The sequence below is a fragment of the Oncorhynchus mykiss genome, chromosome 27, assembly GCF_057628025.1.
Source record: "Oncorhynchus mykiss isolate SJ-2025 chromosome 27, ASM5762802v1, whole genome shotgun sequence".
NCBI classification, from domain to species: domain Eukaryota; kingdom Metazoa; phylum Chordata; class Actinopteri; order Salmoniformes; family Salmonidae; genus Oncorhynchus; species Oncorhynchus mykiss.
Genome location: NC_143048.1, coordinates 13,529,983 through 13,546,209, shown reverse-complemented (window position 1 = coordinate 13,546,209; position 16,227 = coordinate 13,529,983). Strand labels below are relative to the sequence as shown.

Here is a 16,227-nt window from a genome sequence, read left to right as displayed (position 1 = left end):
TGGTTCTCTCTCTCCCTCTCTGGTTCTCTCCCTCTCTGGTTCTCTCTAGCTCTCTGGTTCTCTCTCTCCTTCTCTGGTTCTCTCTCTCCCTCTCTGGTTCTCTCCCTCTCTGGTTCTCTCCCTCTCTGGTTATCTCTCCCCTCTCTGGTTCTCTCGCTCCCTCTCTGGTTCTCTCTCTCCCTCTCCTGTTCTCTCTCTAGCTCTCTGGTTCTCTCTCTCCCTTTCTGGTTCTCTCTCTCCCTCTCTGGTTCTCTCTCTCTCCCTTTCTGGTTCTCTCTCTAGCTCTCTGGTTCTCTCTCGCCCTTTCTGGTTCTCTCTCTCCCTCTCTGGTTCTCTCTCGCCCTTTCTGGTTCTCTCTCTCCCTCTCTGGTTCTCTCTCTCTCCCTCTCTGCTTCTCTCTCTCCCTCTCTAGTTCTCTCTCTCTAGCTCTGTGGTTCTCTCTCCCACTATGGTTCTCTATCGCCCACTATGGTTCTCTCTCTTCCTCTCTGGTTCTCTCTCTCCCTCTCTGGTTCTCTCTCTCTCTCTCTCTGGTTCTCTCTCTAGCTCTCTGGTTCTCTCTCTCCCTCTCTGGTTCTCTATCTCCCTCTCTGGTTCTCTCTCTCCCTCTCTGCTTCTCTCTCTCCCTCTCATGTTCTCTCTCTCTCTAGTTCTCTGGTTCTCTCTCTCCCTCTCTGGTTCTCTCTCTCTAGCTCTCTGGTTCTCTCTCTCCCTTTCTGGTTCTCTCTCTCCCTCTCTGGTTCTCTCTCTGGTTCTCTGGTTCTCTCTCTCCCTCTCTGGTTCTCTCTCTCCCTCTCTGATTCTCTCTCTAGCTCTCTGGTTCTCTCTCTCCCTCTCTGGTTCTCTCTCTCCCTCTCTGGTTCTCTCTCTCCCTTTCTGGTTCTCTCTCTCCCTTTCTGGTTCTCTCTCTCCCTCTCTGGTTCTCTCTCTCTCTCTCTCTGGTTCTCTCTCTAACTCTCTGGTTCTCTCTCTCCCTCTCTGGTTCTTTCTCTCCCTCTGGTTCTCTCTCTCTCCCTCTCTTGTTCTCTCTCTCCCTCTCTGGTTCTCTCTCTGGTTCTCTGGTTCTCTCTCTCCCTCTCTGGTTCTCTCTCTCCCTCTCTGATTCTCTCTCTAGCTCTCTGGTTCTCTCTCTCCCTCTCTGGTTCTCTCTCTCCCTCTCTGGTTCTCTCTCTCCCTTTCTGGTTCTCTCTCTCCCTTTCTGGTTCTCTCTCTCCCTCTCTGGTTCTCTCTCTCTCTCTCTCTCTGGTTCTCTCTCTAACTCTCTGGTTCTCTCTCTCCCTCTCTGGTTCTTTCTCTCCCTCTGGTTCTCTCTCTCTCCCTCTCTTGTTCTCTCTCTCCCTCTCTGATTCTCTCTCTCCCTGTCTGGTTCTCTCTCTCCCTCTCTGGTTCTCTCTCTCTAGCTCTCTGGTTCTCTCTCTCCCACTATGGTTCTCTCTCGCCCACTATGGTTCTCTCTCTCCCTTTCTGGTTCTCTCTCTCCCTTTCTGGTTCTCTCTCTCCCTCTCTGGTTCTCTCTCTCTCTCTCTCTGGTTCTCTCTCTAACTCTCTGGTTCTCTCTCTCCCTCTCTGGTTCTCTCTCTCCCTCTCTGGTTCTCTATCTCCCTCTCTGGTTCTCTCTCTCCCTCTGGTTCTCTCTCTCTCCCTCTCTTGTTCTCTCTCTCCCTCTCTGATTCTCTCTCTCCCTGTCTGGTTCTCTCTCTCCCTCTCTGGTTCTCTCTCTCTAGCTCTCTGGTTCTCTCTCTCCCACTATGGTTCTCTCTCGCCCACTATGGTTCTCTCTCTCCCTCTCTGGTTCTCTCTCTCCCTCTCTGGTTCTCTCTCTAGCTCTCTGGTTCTCTCTCTCCCTCTCTGGTTCTCTCTCTCCCTCTCTGGTTCTCTCTCTCCCTCTGGTTCTCTCTCTCCCTCTCTGGTTCTCTCTCTAGCTCTCTGGTTCTCTCTCTCCCTCTCTGGTTCTCTCTCTCCCTCTCTGGTTCTCTCTCTAGCTCTCTGGTTCTCTCTAGCTCTCTGGTTCTCTCTCTCCCTCTCTGGTTCTCTCTCTCTAGCTCTCTGGTTCTCTCTCTCTAGCTCTGTGGTTCTCTCTCCCACTATGGTTCTCTATCGCCCACTATGGTTCTCTCTCTTCCCCTCTGGTTCTCTCTCTCCCTCTCTGGTTCTCTCTCTCTCTCTCTCTGGTTCTCTCTCTAGCTCTCTGGTTCTCTCTCTCCCTCTCTGGTTCTCTATCTCCCTCTCTGGTTCTCTCTCTCCCTCTCTGCTTCTCTCTCTCCCTCTCATGTTCTCTCTCTCTCTAGTTCTCTGGTTCTATCTCTCCCTCTCTGGTTCTCTCTCTCTAGCTCTCTGGTTCTCTCTCTCCCTTTCTGGTTCTCTCTCTCCCTCTCTGGTTCTCTCTCTGGTTCTCTGGTTCTCTCTCTCCCTCTCTGGTTCTCTCTCTCCCTCTCTGATTCTCTCTCTAGCTCTCTGGTTCTCTTTCTCCCTCTCTGGTTCTCTCTCTCCCTCTCTGGTTCTCTCTCTCCCTTTCTGGTTCTCTCTCTCCCTTTCTGGTTCTCTCTCTCCCTCTCTGGTTCTCTCTCTCTCTCTCTCTGGTTCTCTCTCTAACTCTCTGGTTCTCTCTCTCCCTCTCTGGTTCTCTCTCTCCCTCTCTGGTTCTCTATCTCCCTCTCTGGTTCTCTCTCTCCCTCTGGTTCTCTCTCTCTCCCTCTCTTGTTCTCTCTCTCCCTCTCTGATTCTCTCTCTCCCTGTCTGGTTCTCTCTCTCCCTCTCTGGTTCTCTCTCTCTAGCTCTCTGGTTCTCTCTCTCCCACTATGGTTCTCTCTCGCCCACTATGGTTCTCTCTCTCCCTCTCTGGTTCTCTCTCTCCCTCTCTGGTTCTCTCTCTAGCTCTCTGGTTCTCTCTCTCCCTCTCTGGTTCTCTCTCTCCCTCTCTGGTTCTCTCTCTCCCTCTGGTTCTCTCTCTCCCTCTCTGGTTCTCTCTCTAGCTCTCTGGTTCTCTCTCTCCCTCTCTGGTTCTCTCTCTCCCTCTCTGGTTCTCTCTCTAGCTCTCTGGTTCTCTCTAACTCTCTGGTTCTCTCTCTCCCTCTCTGGTTCTCTCTCTCTAGCTCTCTGGTTCTCTCTCTCTAGCTCTCTGGTTCTCTCTCTCCCTCTCTGGTTCTCTCTCCCTCTCTGGTTCTCTCTCTCTAGCTCTGTGGTTCTCTCTCCCACTATGGTTCTCTATCGCCCACTATGGTTCTCTCTCTTCCTCTCTGGTTCTCTCTCTCCCTCTCTGGTTCTCTCTCTCCCTCTCTGGTTCTCTCTCTCCCTCTCTGGTTCTCTCTCTCCCTCTCTGATTCACTCTCTCTAGCTCTCTGATTCTCTCTCTCCCTCTCTGGTTCTCTCTCTCCCTCTCTGGTTCTCTCTCTCCCTCTCTGGTTCTCTCTCTCCCACTATGGTTCTCTTTCTCTCTCTCTTTGCTTCTCTCTCTCCCTCACTCTCTACTCTTCTCTCTCCTTCTCTAGTTCTCTCTCACCCTCTGGTTCACTCTCTCTCCCTCTGTCTCTCTTGCTCTCTCTGTTTCTCTTTCTAGTTCTCTCTCCCCTCTGGTTCACTCTCTCTCCCTCTGTCTCTCTCGCTCTCTCTGGTTCTCTCTCTAGTTCTCTCTCCCCCTCTGGTTCACTCTCTCTCCCTCTGTCTCTCTCTCCCTCTCTGGTTCTCTCTCTCCCACTCTCTCGATTCCTTTCTCCCACTCTCTCGATGCCTTTCTCTCTCCCTCTGTCTCTCTCGCTCTCTCTGGTTCTCTCTCTCTAGCTCTCTCTCCCTCTCTGGTTCTCTCTCTCGATGCCTTTCTCTCTCTCTCTCTCTGCCTCCCTCTCACGGCCCTGTGTGTAGTATCAGCGACTCTGGTTGGCAGTGACACATCCCCTGCAGCTATGACACACCCCCACTGGCACAGTTCCTCTCCTCCTCCCCAGAGAAAGTGTGTGTTTTGGAGGGAGGGAGAGAGAGAGCATTGATGTGTGTGTGTATGTATGTGTGTGTGTGTGTATTTGAGCGAGCATCAGTGTCTGTTGGTGTGTGTACTGTATGTGTGAATGTCTTTGTGTGTGTGTATGTATTGAATGTGTGTTTCTCTGTGTGTGTGTGTGTGTGTGTGCCTGCCTGCTTCCTCTTCCGGATGAGCTGTCATCTCCTCTCTGTGAGCTCTGTCTCCAGTCCCTACCCCACCTGCTCCAGACGTGACAGTCTTCCTTCCCTAAGGTCGACAATTAGCCAATTAGCACTTCAATAAATGGCCCACGCAGCAGGCCCAGGGCTCCACTGTGGGTAGGCCTCTGAACCTGGGCCTCGCCTAGTTGCCGTATCCAGCAGGAAGCTAACAGAGGAGGGCTTTGGTTTCCTCCTCCATTACAGCTTCTCTCCATATGCTCCTTTTAAGAGTTTGTTATTTTGCCTCTTGTGACACTTGTGTTTTTGTCACCTCTCTTTCACAGACCCATGTGTTGTACTTTTTATTTGCGGAATATGTTGCTACTTGTTTTGCCGATGAGAGGAAGTGTTTCTTTCACTCCTACGTTTTAGGAGTGAATGAATAACAGCACAGCGTTCTCCTGGTCACTAGCAGTTGTAACAGGGGGTATGTTTGTGTTAAAATAAGGGAAGGCCACCCTTACTGGTCTAATGGAATGATTGTCTTTTGGGCTTATTTCATCTCTCTCTGTCTGTCTCTTTGTCTCTGTCAATTCAATCCAAAGGGTTTTATTGGCATGGGAAACATATGTTAACATTGCCAAAGCAAGCAAAATAAATAATAAACAACATTTAACTAAACAATCTAAAATGAACAGTAAACATTACACTCACAAACGTTTCAAAGGAATAGAGACATTACAAATGTCATATTATGTATATGTACAGTGTTGTAACGATGTGCAAAGGGTTAAAGTACAAAAGGGAAAATCAATTTACATAAATATGGGTTGTATTTACAATGGTGTTTGTTCTTCACTGGTTGCCCTTTTCTTGTGGCAACAGGTCACAAATCTTGCTGCTGTGATGGCACACTCTGGTATTTCACCCAGTAGATATGGGAGTTTATCGAAATTCGATTCTTTGTGGATCTGTGTAATCTGAGGGAAATATGTGTCTCTAATATGGTCATACATTGGGCAGGAAGTTAGGAAGTGCAGCTCAGTTTCCACTTCATTTTGTGGGCAGTGTGCACATAGCCTGTCTTCTCTTGAGAGCCAGGTCTGCCTACGGCGGCCTTTCTTAATGGCAAGGCTATGCTCACTGAGTCTGTACATAGTCAAAGCTTTCCTTCATTTTGGGTCAGTCACAGTGGTCAGGTATTCTGCCAATGTGTACTCTCTGTTTAGTGCCAAATAGCATTCTAGTTTGCTCTGTTTTTTTGTTAATTCTTTCCAATTTGTGTTTGTTGATTTGGTTGGGTCTAATTGTGTTGCTGTTGCTGTCCTGGGGCTCTGTGGGGTGTGTTTGTGTTTGTGAACAGAGCCCCAGGACCAGCTTGCTTAAGGGGACTCTTCTCCAGGTTAATCTCTCTGTAGGTGATGGCTTTGTTAGGGAAGGTTTTGGAATGTCTCCCTTTTAGGTGGCTGTAGAATTTCGTCTCTTTTCTGGATTTGGATAATTAGCGGGAATCGGCCTGATTGTGCTCCGCTGTAACGGTTTTCTGTATGAGAAGGAGAGTCGGACCAAAATGCAGCGTGTCGATTGCGATCCATGTTTTAATAAACAAACGTAAAACACGAATCAATACAAACACTACAAAATAAAGGACGTAATGAACGTAACGAAAACCTAAACAGCCTATCTGGTGAAAACACATAGACAGGAACAATCACCCACAAACACACAGTGAAACCCAGGCTACCTAAATATGGTTCCCAATCAGAGACAATGACGAACACCTGCCTCTGATTGAGAACCATATCAGGCCGAACATAGAACTGGACAAACTAGACATGTAACATAGAATGCCCACTCAGATCACACCCTGACCAACCAAAACATAGAAACATACAAAGTAAACTATGGTCAGGGTGTGACATCCGCATGCTTTATTTTGTGATTTAAGTTATACAGGGAGGATGTTTTTGCAGAATCCTGCATGTCTCTCTCTCTCTCTCTCTCTCTCTGTATCTCTCTATTTGTCTGTATCCCATGTGTGACCTAGTCCCTGTTGTATTGTACAGTTATCCAGTTGCAGCAGCAGGATCTCACTGGGGTAGCTGGGCATTCTTTATCGTGGGTGCTAATGGGGTGCTAGGTTTATTCTGGAGCTTCAGCACTTCCTGGAGCCCCTCCTTGCTGATATCTCCTCTGATGTTCTGGTGTCTTTGCTGCTCCAGAAGCTGCTGGTCGGTGATTTCCCCCATGAACTGGAAGCGGAGGAGATGGAAGAGGACGTCCCCAAACGCAAGAACCGCAAGAACCGCGAAGGACGGGTAAGACGAGGGAGACGCACAGGAACATACAGACACCTACTGTCCCTGTATTGATGGCACTGCAAAGGGCAACATTGTCCTCTCGCAAATACACAAGTGCTACGAGTTCAGATCTGATACTTCAGCTTGCAGTTTCATTGAATGTACAGGGCGTATCCTTGTGGATACCAAAACTGGTCCAACTCAACTTCCTTCTCACATTTCACTCAGGTTATAATTTCACTCATCCGGTCTATTTGAAATGTTACTGTGTTTGAAATGTTACTTTAATTTCACACATCCTCTCTTTTCTGTTTCAACTTCCCGTTAACAAAGTGTTATCTATCAAGATACGTAACTTGTAGAAATACAATTGAAGGATTGTTTTAAGGTGGAGATATGGTTATTCTGTTGTAGTCATGCTCAATGCTGTTGGTTGGTCATCAATCAACAAGATAATTGAAATAAACATGCTTATTTTATTTCATAATATGCACCATTTAAAATGGCCAAACTCCATTCACAACAGTATTCAGTTGGTAAGAGACAGACATTCAGTAAATACTAGAAATAGATAGTCCACCACCTACAGTTGAAGTCGGACGTTTACATACACTTAGGTTGGATTCATTAAAACATTGTCTTTCAACAACTCCACACATTTCTTGTTAACAAACTATAGTTCTGGCAAGTCGGTTAGGACATCTACTTTGTGCATGACACGTAATTTTTCCAACAATTGTTTACAGACAGATGATTTCACTTATAATTCACTGTATCACAATTCCAGTGGGTCAGAAGTTTGCATACACTAAGTTAACTGTGCCTTTAAACAGCTTGGAAAATTCCAGAAAATGATGCCATGGCTTTAGAAGCTTCTGATAGTCTAATTGTCATCATTTGAGTCAATTGGAGGTGGACCTGTGGATGTATTTCAAGATCTACCTTCAAACTCAGTGCCTCTTTGCTTGACATAATAAGAAAATCAAAAGAAATCAGCCAAGACCTCCATAAGTCTGGTTCATCCTTGGGAGCAATTTCCAAATGCCTGACGGTACCACGTTCATCTGTACAAACAATAGTATGCAAGTATAAACACCATGGGACCACGCAGCCGTCATACCGCTCAGGAAGGAGACGCGTTCTGTCTCCTAGAGATGAACGTACTTTGGTGCAAAAAGTGCAAATCAATCCCAGAACAACAGCAAAGGACCTTGTGAAGATGCTGGAGGAAACAGGTACAAAAGTATCTATATCCACAGTAAAACGAGTTTTATATCGACATAACCTGAAAGGCCGCTCAGCAAGGAAGAAGCCACTGCTCCAAAACCGCCATAAAAAAGACAGACTACGGTTTGCAACTTCACATGGGGACAAAGATCTTACTTTTTGGAGAAATGTCCTCTGGTCTGATGAAACAAAAATAGAACTGTTTGGCCATAATGACCATCGTTATGTTTGGAGGAAAAAGGGGGAGGCTTGCAAGCCGAAGAACACCATCCCAACCGTGAAGCACGGCGGTGGCAGCATCATGTTGTGGGGGTGCTTTGCTGCAGGAGGGACTGGTGCACTTCACAAAATAGATAGCTTCATGAGGTAGGAAATTTATGTGGATATATTGAAGCAACATGTCAAGACATCAGTCAGGAAGTTAAAGCTTGGTCGCAAATGGTTCTTCCAAATTGACAATGACCCCCAAGCATACTTCCAAAGTTGTGGCAAAATGGCTTAAGGACAACAAAGTCAAGGTATTGGAGTGGCCATCACAAAGCCCTGACCTCAATCCTATAGAACATTTGTGGGCAGAACTGAAAAAGCGTGTCTGAGCAAGGAGGCCTACATACCTGACTCAGTTACACCAGCTCTGTCAGGAGGAATGGGCCAACATTCATCCAATTTATCGTGGGAAGCTTGTGGAAGGCTACCTGAAACGTTTGACCCAAGTTAAACAATTTAAAGGTCATGCTACTAAATACTAATTGAGTGCATGTAAACTTCTGACCCACTAGGAATATGATGAAAGAAATAAAAGCTGAAATAAATCATTTTCTCTACTATTATTCTGACATTTCACATTCTTAAAATTAAGTGGTGATCCTAACTGATGTAAGACAGGGAATTTTTAGGATTAAATGTCAGGAATTGTGAAAAACTGAGTTTAAATACATTTGGCTAAGGTGTACGTAAACTTCCAACTTCAACTGTATGTGAAAATGTCATCGTATTATAAATGTGTATTTGAATGTTTCAGGACTCGTGGAAGATTAGTCCAAACGATGACTAAAAGAGAGATTAATCCAATCAAATCAAATCAAATGGAGCTAAAACAGCCAGTGAAATGATCCATCTCCCTGAATGGGACAGTCACAGGTTCCCTCCCTCTATCCAGTTCCCTTAACATTTCTGAGAGCTAGCTGACTCTCTTGTCTAGTACATAGGACCCACTGCAAGTTATGCAAACTCCAGCCTCTCAAGTAGTGCTATCAATTCCTTGTGGAAGCCCTCTCTCTCTCCTCCTGCTGTACTGAGAGGGCGAGGGGAAGCATCGGCAGCTTCTTAGTCCATTCTAGCCTCTCCTCTGCTCTGGCTTGCTCTCCTCTCCTCTGCTGGCTGGCTGGCTCTCCTCTGCTCTGGCTGGCTCTCCTCTGCGCTGGCTGGCTCTCCTCTCCTCTGCTCTGGCTCTCCTCTCCTCTGGCTAGCTCTCCTCTCCTCTGCTCTGGCTGGCTCTCCTCTCCTCTGCTCTGGCTGGCTGGCTCTCCTCCCCTCTCCTCTGCTCTGGCTGGCTGGCTCTCCTCTCCTCTGCTCTGGCTGGCTCTCCTCTCCTCTGCTCTTCTCTCCTCTCCTCTGGCTGGCTCTCCTCTCCTCTGCTCTGGCTGGCTCTCCTCTCCTCTCCTCTCCTCTGTTCTGGCTGGGTGGCTCTCCTCTCCTCTCCTCTGCTCTGGCTGGCTGGCTCTCCTCTCCTATGCTCTGGCTGGCTGGCTCTCCTCTCCTCTGCTCTGGCTGGCTCTCCTCTCCTCTGCTCTGGCTGTCTCTCCTCTCCTCTGCTCTGGCTCTCCTCTCCTTTCGGCTCCCCTCTCCTCTCTCCTGCCCGCTCCTCTTCTCTCAGCCTGTCAGCGGTACAGTAGCAGCCGTGCTCTGAGTACTAAGGAGACATTCTTTTCCCTCTCAGCTTTAAAGATAAAATAGATACCAACTCATATCTCAGTTCACTATACTCAATTCATACATTTTGGGATGGAGGGTGGAAACAAGTCATTTTTGTAAGTGTGTTAGTAATGTATGAATTGTGCGGGCATTAGATACAGTACAAACATGTGGGCATTAGATGCAGTACACAGTACTTGGATAAGCAGTGAGTTATCAGATTGTATACATGGATGCATTTTAAATAACTCTTATTAGACGAGAAAGGCTTCTCTCTCTCCATCTTGTGTGAAGCCTCGCCGCAGGCTGTAACGCTGTATCTGTCATCCAAACAGTCATGTTGTTCATTGGAGCTTGAAGTTCCCTGTTAGGTGTCATCAACCCCGCCTGTCTGAGGAAAGGGTGATTAGAGAGAGGGGGGCACCTGTTAAAGTAGCAGATGATTATGGTGTGTAGGAGTGTGAGTGTGTGTGTATGTGTGTGTGTGTGTGTGTGTGTGTGTGTGTGTGTGTGTGTGTGTGTGTGTGTGTGTGTGTGTGTGTGTGTGTATAGAGTGTGAACTCCGTTCACCCGTCTGTGTTCTCGCTGCAGGCCTGTGGTGTAGGGGGTATGAGGAAGAGACAAGAACCCAGCACCATTGAGGACAGGGACAAGCCGTACGTCTGTGACAGTGAGTATCACACACGTGCACACACACACACACACACACACACACACACACACACACACACACACCATGTCTAAGAGCCATAGACAACATTCTTACTGTAAGCTAAACTACGCTGGCAAGCATATGGCTGCTGTCTCCACTCTGCACAAAGAAAGCAATTCTCTCACTGCCAATGTTATGGGGACAACTCCTCTAGTGGGAATGAGTCTGCTAGAGCAACAAGCACTAACGGAACACTATAGAGCAATATTCCAACTGAAACGGTGACATTGCATTAGCTCGCGATGGATACAGCATTCATTCATTGTGAGTGTATCTATTTTCAGTGGAGCACAATGTATAGATAGATGTATAGATATGTTATGATAATTGGGCTACATTTAGTTCTGTCTCTTGACTTTGTGTGTGTGTGTGTGTGTGTGTGTGTGTGTGTGTGTGTGTGTGTGTGTGTGTGTGTGTGTGTGTGTTCCAGTCTGTGGGAAGCGCTATAAAAACCGCCCGGGCCTGAGCTACCACTACACTCACACACACCTAGCGGACGAGGAGGGAGAGGAGGACTCTGAGCGACACACCTTGCCCTTCCAGCGCAAGAACAACCACAAGCGTGAGTCCATGTGTTACAGCGGGCTCTACGCTCTACCCTGAGGCTGGCTGCTGCACTATGTCATGTGTTACAGCGGGCTCTACGCTCTACCCTGAGGCTGGCTGCTACACTATGTCATGTGTTACAGCGGGCTCTACCCTGAGGCTGGCTGCTGCACTATGTCATGTGTTACAGCGGGCTCTACCCTGAGGCTGGCTGCTACACTATGTCATGTGTTACAGCGGGTTCTACCCTGAGGCTGGCTGCTGCACTATGTCATGTGTTACAGCGGGCTCTACCCTGAGGCTGGCTGCTGCACTATGTCATGTGTTACAGCGGGTTCTACGCTCTACCCTGAGGCTGGCTGCTGCACTATGTCATGTGTTACAGCGGGCTCTACGCTCTACCCTGAGGCTGGCTGCTGCACTATGTCATGTGTTACAGCGGGCTCTACCCTGAGGCTGGCTGCTGCACTATGTCTTGTGTTACAGCGGGCTCTACGCTCTACCCTGAGGCTGGCTGCTACACTATGTCATGTGTTACAGCGGGCTCTACGCTCTACCCTGAGGCTGGCTGGTGCACTATGTCATGTGTTACAGCGGGCTCTACGCTCTACCCTGAGGCTGGCTGCTACACTATGTCATGTGTTACAGCGGGCTCTACCCTGAGGCTGGCTGCTACACTATGTCATGTGTTACAGCGGGCTCTACCCTGAGGCTGGCTGCTACACCATGTCATGTGTTACAGCGGGCTCTACCCTGAGGCTGGCTGCTACACCATGTCATGTGTTACAGCGGGCTCTACCCTGAGGCTGGCTGCTACACCATGTCATGTGTTACAGCGGGCTCTACCCTGAGGCTGGCTGCTACACCATGTCATGTGTTACAGCGGGCTCTACCCTGAGGCTGGCTGCTACACTATGCCATGTACCCTCCACTCGCATGTCACGTCAGAGCAACCCAAGCTAGACGCAGTATCCTACAGAATGTTACTACACAGCAACTTGCACATGTCATTTGCGGCACACAGCGTGTGATGTACACGCTGATGTACAATCTAGTAGCGTTTATGTTTGTCTGCCTGCATGGCTTTCTGTAATGCTGTTTGATTAGCCTGGCCCTGAGTTGGACGGTGTTAATTGGCTGAGCAGGGACACTGAGAGGAAGGGTGGCGGGAGTGGGGATCTTTTTTTGTCCCCCTCTCTCCCCTAGCACATTCCATGTCCGAGCTGGTAATTTACACTGAGAGAGGTTGCATCCCAAATGGCACTTTGTAGGGAATAGGGTGTCATTTGGGATGCAGACAGAAACACAGCTGTAGTCCACATCAATGTCCTTGTAGAAAAATACCCATTTACCTCCTAGACTTAATTGGCTGAGCTCTGTTTTAAATTGGCCTGTCTTGGCCTGTCCTGGTGCTGATGCCTCTGTGTGTGTGTGTGTCTTTGTGTGTGTGTTTGTGTGTGTGTTTGTGTTTGTGTGTGTGTGTGTGTGTGTGTGTGTGTGTGTGTGTGTGTGTGTGTGTGTGTGTGCGCTGCAGTTTTAGGGCTCTGCAGGGTGAAAAAGAAGAGAATGACTGCATTTGAGAGGTTTAATACCCTCCTCTCTTCTCCTACTGCTATACACACACACACACACACACACACACACACACACACACACACACACACACACACACACGCACACACACACACACACGCGCGCACACACACACAAACACACATCAATACATACATCCACAAAACTAAATTCTCTTGTGAAATGCAAATAGAAGCCTAGTGTGTGTGTGTGTGAGTGCGTGTTTCTATCTTGGGGTTGCAGATGCACCCCTTCTTTTATATTACACCATATATAATAATGATATTAATATGAATGGTTATAATGAAACTGGTCCATACATTATTCATGTAATATTCTTCCTAAAATATGTCTAGACTAGAGTCTGTAAGCCTGGTCCACTCCACAAGGCACATTTAAAGGAAAACTCCATCCAAAAACTATCTTTTGGCATTTGTTTCATTGGTCCATTGTTGACATAGTCCCAAAATGTTTTGCAGGTCAGAAATCAAGTTTAAGACATATACGTTTCAAAATGCAGAAACCGAGAGTGGAAGATCGCTGAAATCCAAAGTCTCGTTCTTCTCTTTCATTTCATTCTTTTACCCCCCATTCATTCTCTCTCTTTCTCCCTTTTCCATCAGTTTGATAAATGACAGATTATTCCACTAGGAGATGAGATTCTCACACACACATTCCCCCTCTCATTCCCCCTCTCATTCTCTCCCTCACTCTTCATCGCCAGTTTACCAGGCTTTCATTCTTTCCTTTCCCGCTTCTCTCTGAATCTCTCTCTCCATTTCTTTCTCTCCTCAACTCCCTCTCTCTGCTTTTGTCTTATGACTTATCCATCGCTTATCATTTTCTTCATTTTTTTCTGTATTTATTTCCGTTGCAGGAGTGGAAGCCGATTGTTAAAATGAACTGCAACATTAAAATTCATGGCTGCCTCTCAGTTTCTTCTTCTTCTTCATAAAGTGAGAGAGGCAGGGGTGGTGGGGGCCGGTTTTGGGCATTGATGAGATGGGGAGGAGGGAGGGGTGTTTACTTTAGAGGGCGGCCCTCTGGTGTGCACCTGAAAATTGGTTTTGTGAGCAGAAAGAGTCAAGCCAGTTCTTGTTACGTCCTCTCCCCAAATCAGAGTTCCGAGTCTGGTTTATCTGGACGGACAGACGGTCGGAGGAGTGAGAGCAGGAGGGGGGGGATGGAGGGGTGGAGGGGGGTAACATGTAATTGAGCCGTTTGAAGGTCAGCGTCCTTTCGTCCCTGTTGTTCTTCTTCTATATTTATTTATTTTCACATTTTTCTCCCCACTTTCACCTCACTCACAAAATGGCTTCGCTCACCTTGCTCTGCCACTGTGAGAAGGAATCCTTGTGATCAGCTATAAGGACAAAATGAATTATGTATCAAACCTAAAATGGCGTCCTGGCTGTCTCTGTTCTCTCTTTCTCTCCCTGTCTGTGGGGTAGGATACTATATGTGGAATGATATCTGTGGAGTGGTAGTTGGTTCTGTTCCAGCAGGTTCACATGTGATGAAAGTCCTGCAGTAAGAGAGAGAGAGGGTGGTCTTTTAATGAGGGTCTGGTGACAGTGGAGGGCCTGTGTCATGGTAGGGACTGGGAATGTTCAGACAGCTGCACAGACACTATAGAGGCTCTAGTCTAGAGCGCCCAGTTCAATTGTATGTAATTGTTGAAATATTTTGTGAGTGGGCAACATGTACTATCATCCAAAATTGACTTGTTTAATTATTTTTGAAATATGACATTATTTTATAATACGCTAATGTGGACAGTTTGTGTTACTTCCTTACACAAGCTCGCATTTTCACCTCATACAATTCAGTGATTTTTTTTTATTTTTTACCTCAGATTGGTGATGTTAATGTACAAGTTTATAGTCATCAAGATGAGCCTAATTCGATTGCTTTAAACAGATTCATATCTTTGGTTTGGTCCGGTTGATTTGATCATACTCACCTGTCTGTCGCAGGGTTTAGAACGCAGTTGTGAAATTCACAAGGAGAGGAGTTGATATCGACAAGTATATCTAGTATACCCAAGTTCGTTGTGGTTTGTATTTTAGAAGAGCGCAAATGGCAGTGAATTGTCCCCAGTTCCATTGATTTCCATACAATATTAACGTGAGTGATTCATCTATGCACGCTATTGATTACAGTAGAACAAGCTAATCAATTTCAATCTGGAATGACTGCTTGGTAAAATTGATGCGTGAGCAGCTTTCAAGGTACTACTTTAGCAAAATACAAGTCATCTGAACACAAGTGTGACACGTGTGTATAGGGAGTAATTGTATGTATTAGTTTTCAACATATCACAACTTATTTCAGAATATTGATTATGAATTTATTTGGACATTTAAAAACGGTGTTTTGACACTCGGCTATATAAAAAAAATATATGTATGTTTTAGGAATATAAATTCCACTTTGAACGTTATTTTTTTCGACATGAGTCAACTTAATCAGGTAAAAACAACTGAATGAACCCCTAAAACGTGCTATGATTTATTTGATTTATGTGATTTTGCTGGTATTGGTGAAATGGTGAAAATGAGTTTGTCCTGACTAGTCATTCTGTCTGTACTGTAGCAGACAGGTGCAGAGCACAGTAAGTAGCCTATACTGGAGACTGAGTGGAGACACAGGCTGGGTTCAGAGAGAGAGAGAGAGAGAGAGAGAGAGAGGACCGGGGTGGTGGGGGCGAGGCAGTACAGCCACGACCAATGGACCCTGAACATGCAACACACACTACATGATCAGCTCACCACACCACTACAAACACAGAACATGTATACTGTACCTAACCATATACTATAAAGCTAAACATGGTCCAAATGACAACCGCTTTATGGGGTGGTTTCCCCCACAAAGATTAAGCCTGACAAAAAAAAGTATTTTCAATGTAGATTCACTATTGAGTTTTCCTTTTATTCCAGGACTAGACTTAATCTGTGTCTGGGAAAATCCCCCTATGAGTTTACTTGACTTTAGATTCTATAGTCCAGCTCAAACGGAGATCTATTTCGGTGTAGTCAGTCCCTTGCTTGCTGTAACCGGGGCTGGGACTTTGTCTACCAGTTTGCCCCACCATGGTAAGGAATGTCTCTTATTAGAGGGAAGACCTTTCTGGACTTACCAAGTTAATTATTCAACCCCGACCATCACCTTTAGCTGTTATTTTGGTCTGGTTTCTTCCTGAACTTTCCACATGCCTGTGCTGCTGGTGCCAGTGCCGGTAGAGTAGCTTCCTGCATAGCCAGACCAGCTCACGCTGCCTGCCACCCCGCCACTCCACTGCCTCCTCTGCCACAACAAAGCAGGAAGAGAAACGGCTGTTGCCTAGCAATCCGGTTGCTATAGTGACAGGCTGGGATCCCTCCTAAAGAGTATGTTGTTATGTACATTGAGGAGGGAGGGGGGAGTGGAGTTTGGCATTGGAGGGGTTGAAACGGAGGGAGCAGAGGAGTTCATTAAAGGCAACAGAAAGGAGAGACAGAGTGAAGGAAGGAGAGTAAAAGTAAAGAATTCTCTTTATGATGTATCATATATATTACCCCAGACAGGGAGAAGGCAGGCTGATATTGCACTGCCTCATTTGGTATTCTGTATTAACAGAGGAGAGGCTTGCCGGGTTAGGATTGGATCCTCAGTCATTTGGCCATCTTAGTATAACCCCATCCTGCTCATGAAAACCTATCTGTCTGTCTGTTAGAGCTTAGACACACACAGACACACGCAGACACATACAGACACACACAGACACACACGGTGACATGGTGTGTGTGTGTGTGTGTGTGTGTGTGTGTGTGTGTGTGTGTGTGTGTGTGTGTGTGT

General features: G+C 46.8%; 1 protein-coding gene across 1 annotated transcript in view; it reads left to right on the top strand.

Annotated features, from left to right (window-relative positions):
- Positions 1-16,227, top strand: part of LOC110507074 (zinc finger protein neuro-d4-like) — a 68,584-nt gene that overhangs the window by 41,422 nt on the left and 10,935 nt on the right. Inside the window, exons 6-8 of the mRNA XM_036965272.2 lie at positions 6,339-6,434; positions 10,149-10,227; positions 10,700-10,831. Of these exons, the coding sequence (XP_036821167.2) occupies positions 6,339-6,434; positions 10,149-10,227; positions 10,700-10,831 (307 nt within the window). The remainder of the gene's footprint in view (positions 1-6,338; positions 6,435-10,148; positions 10,228-10,699; positions 10,832-16,227) is intronic.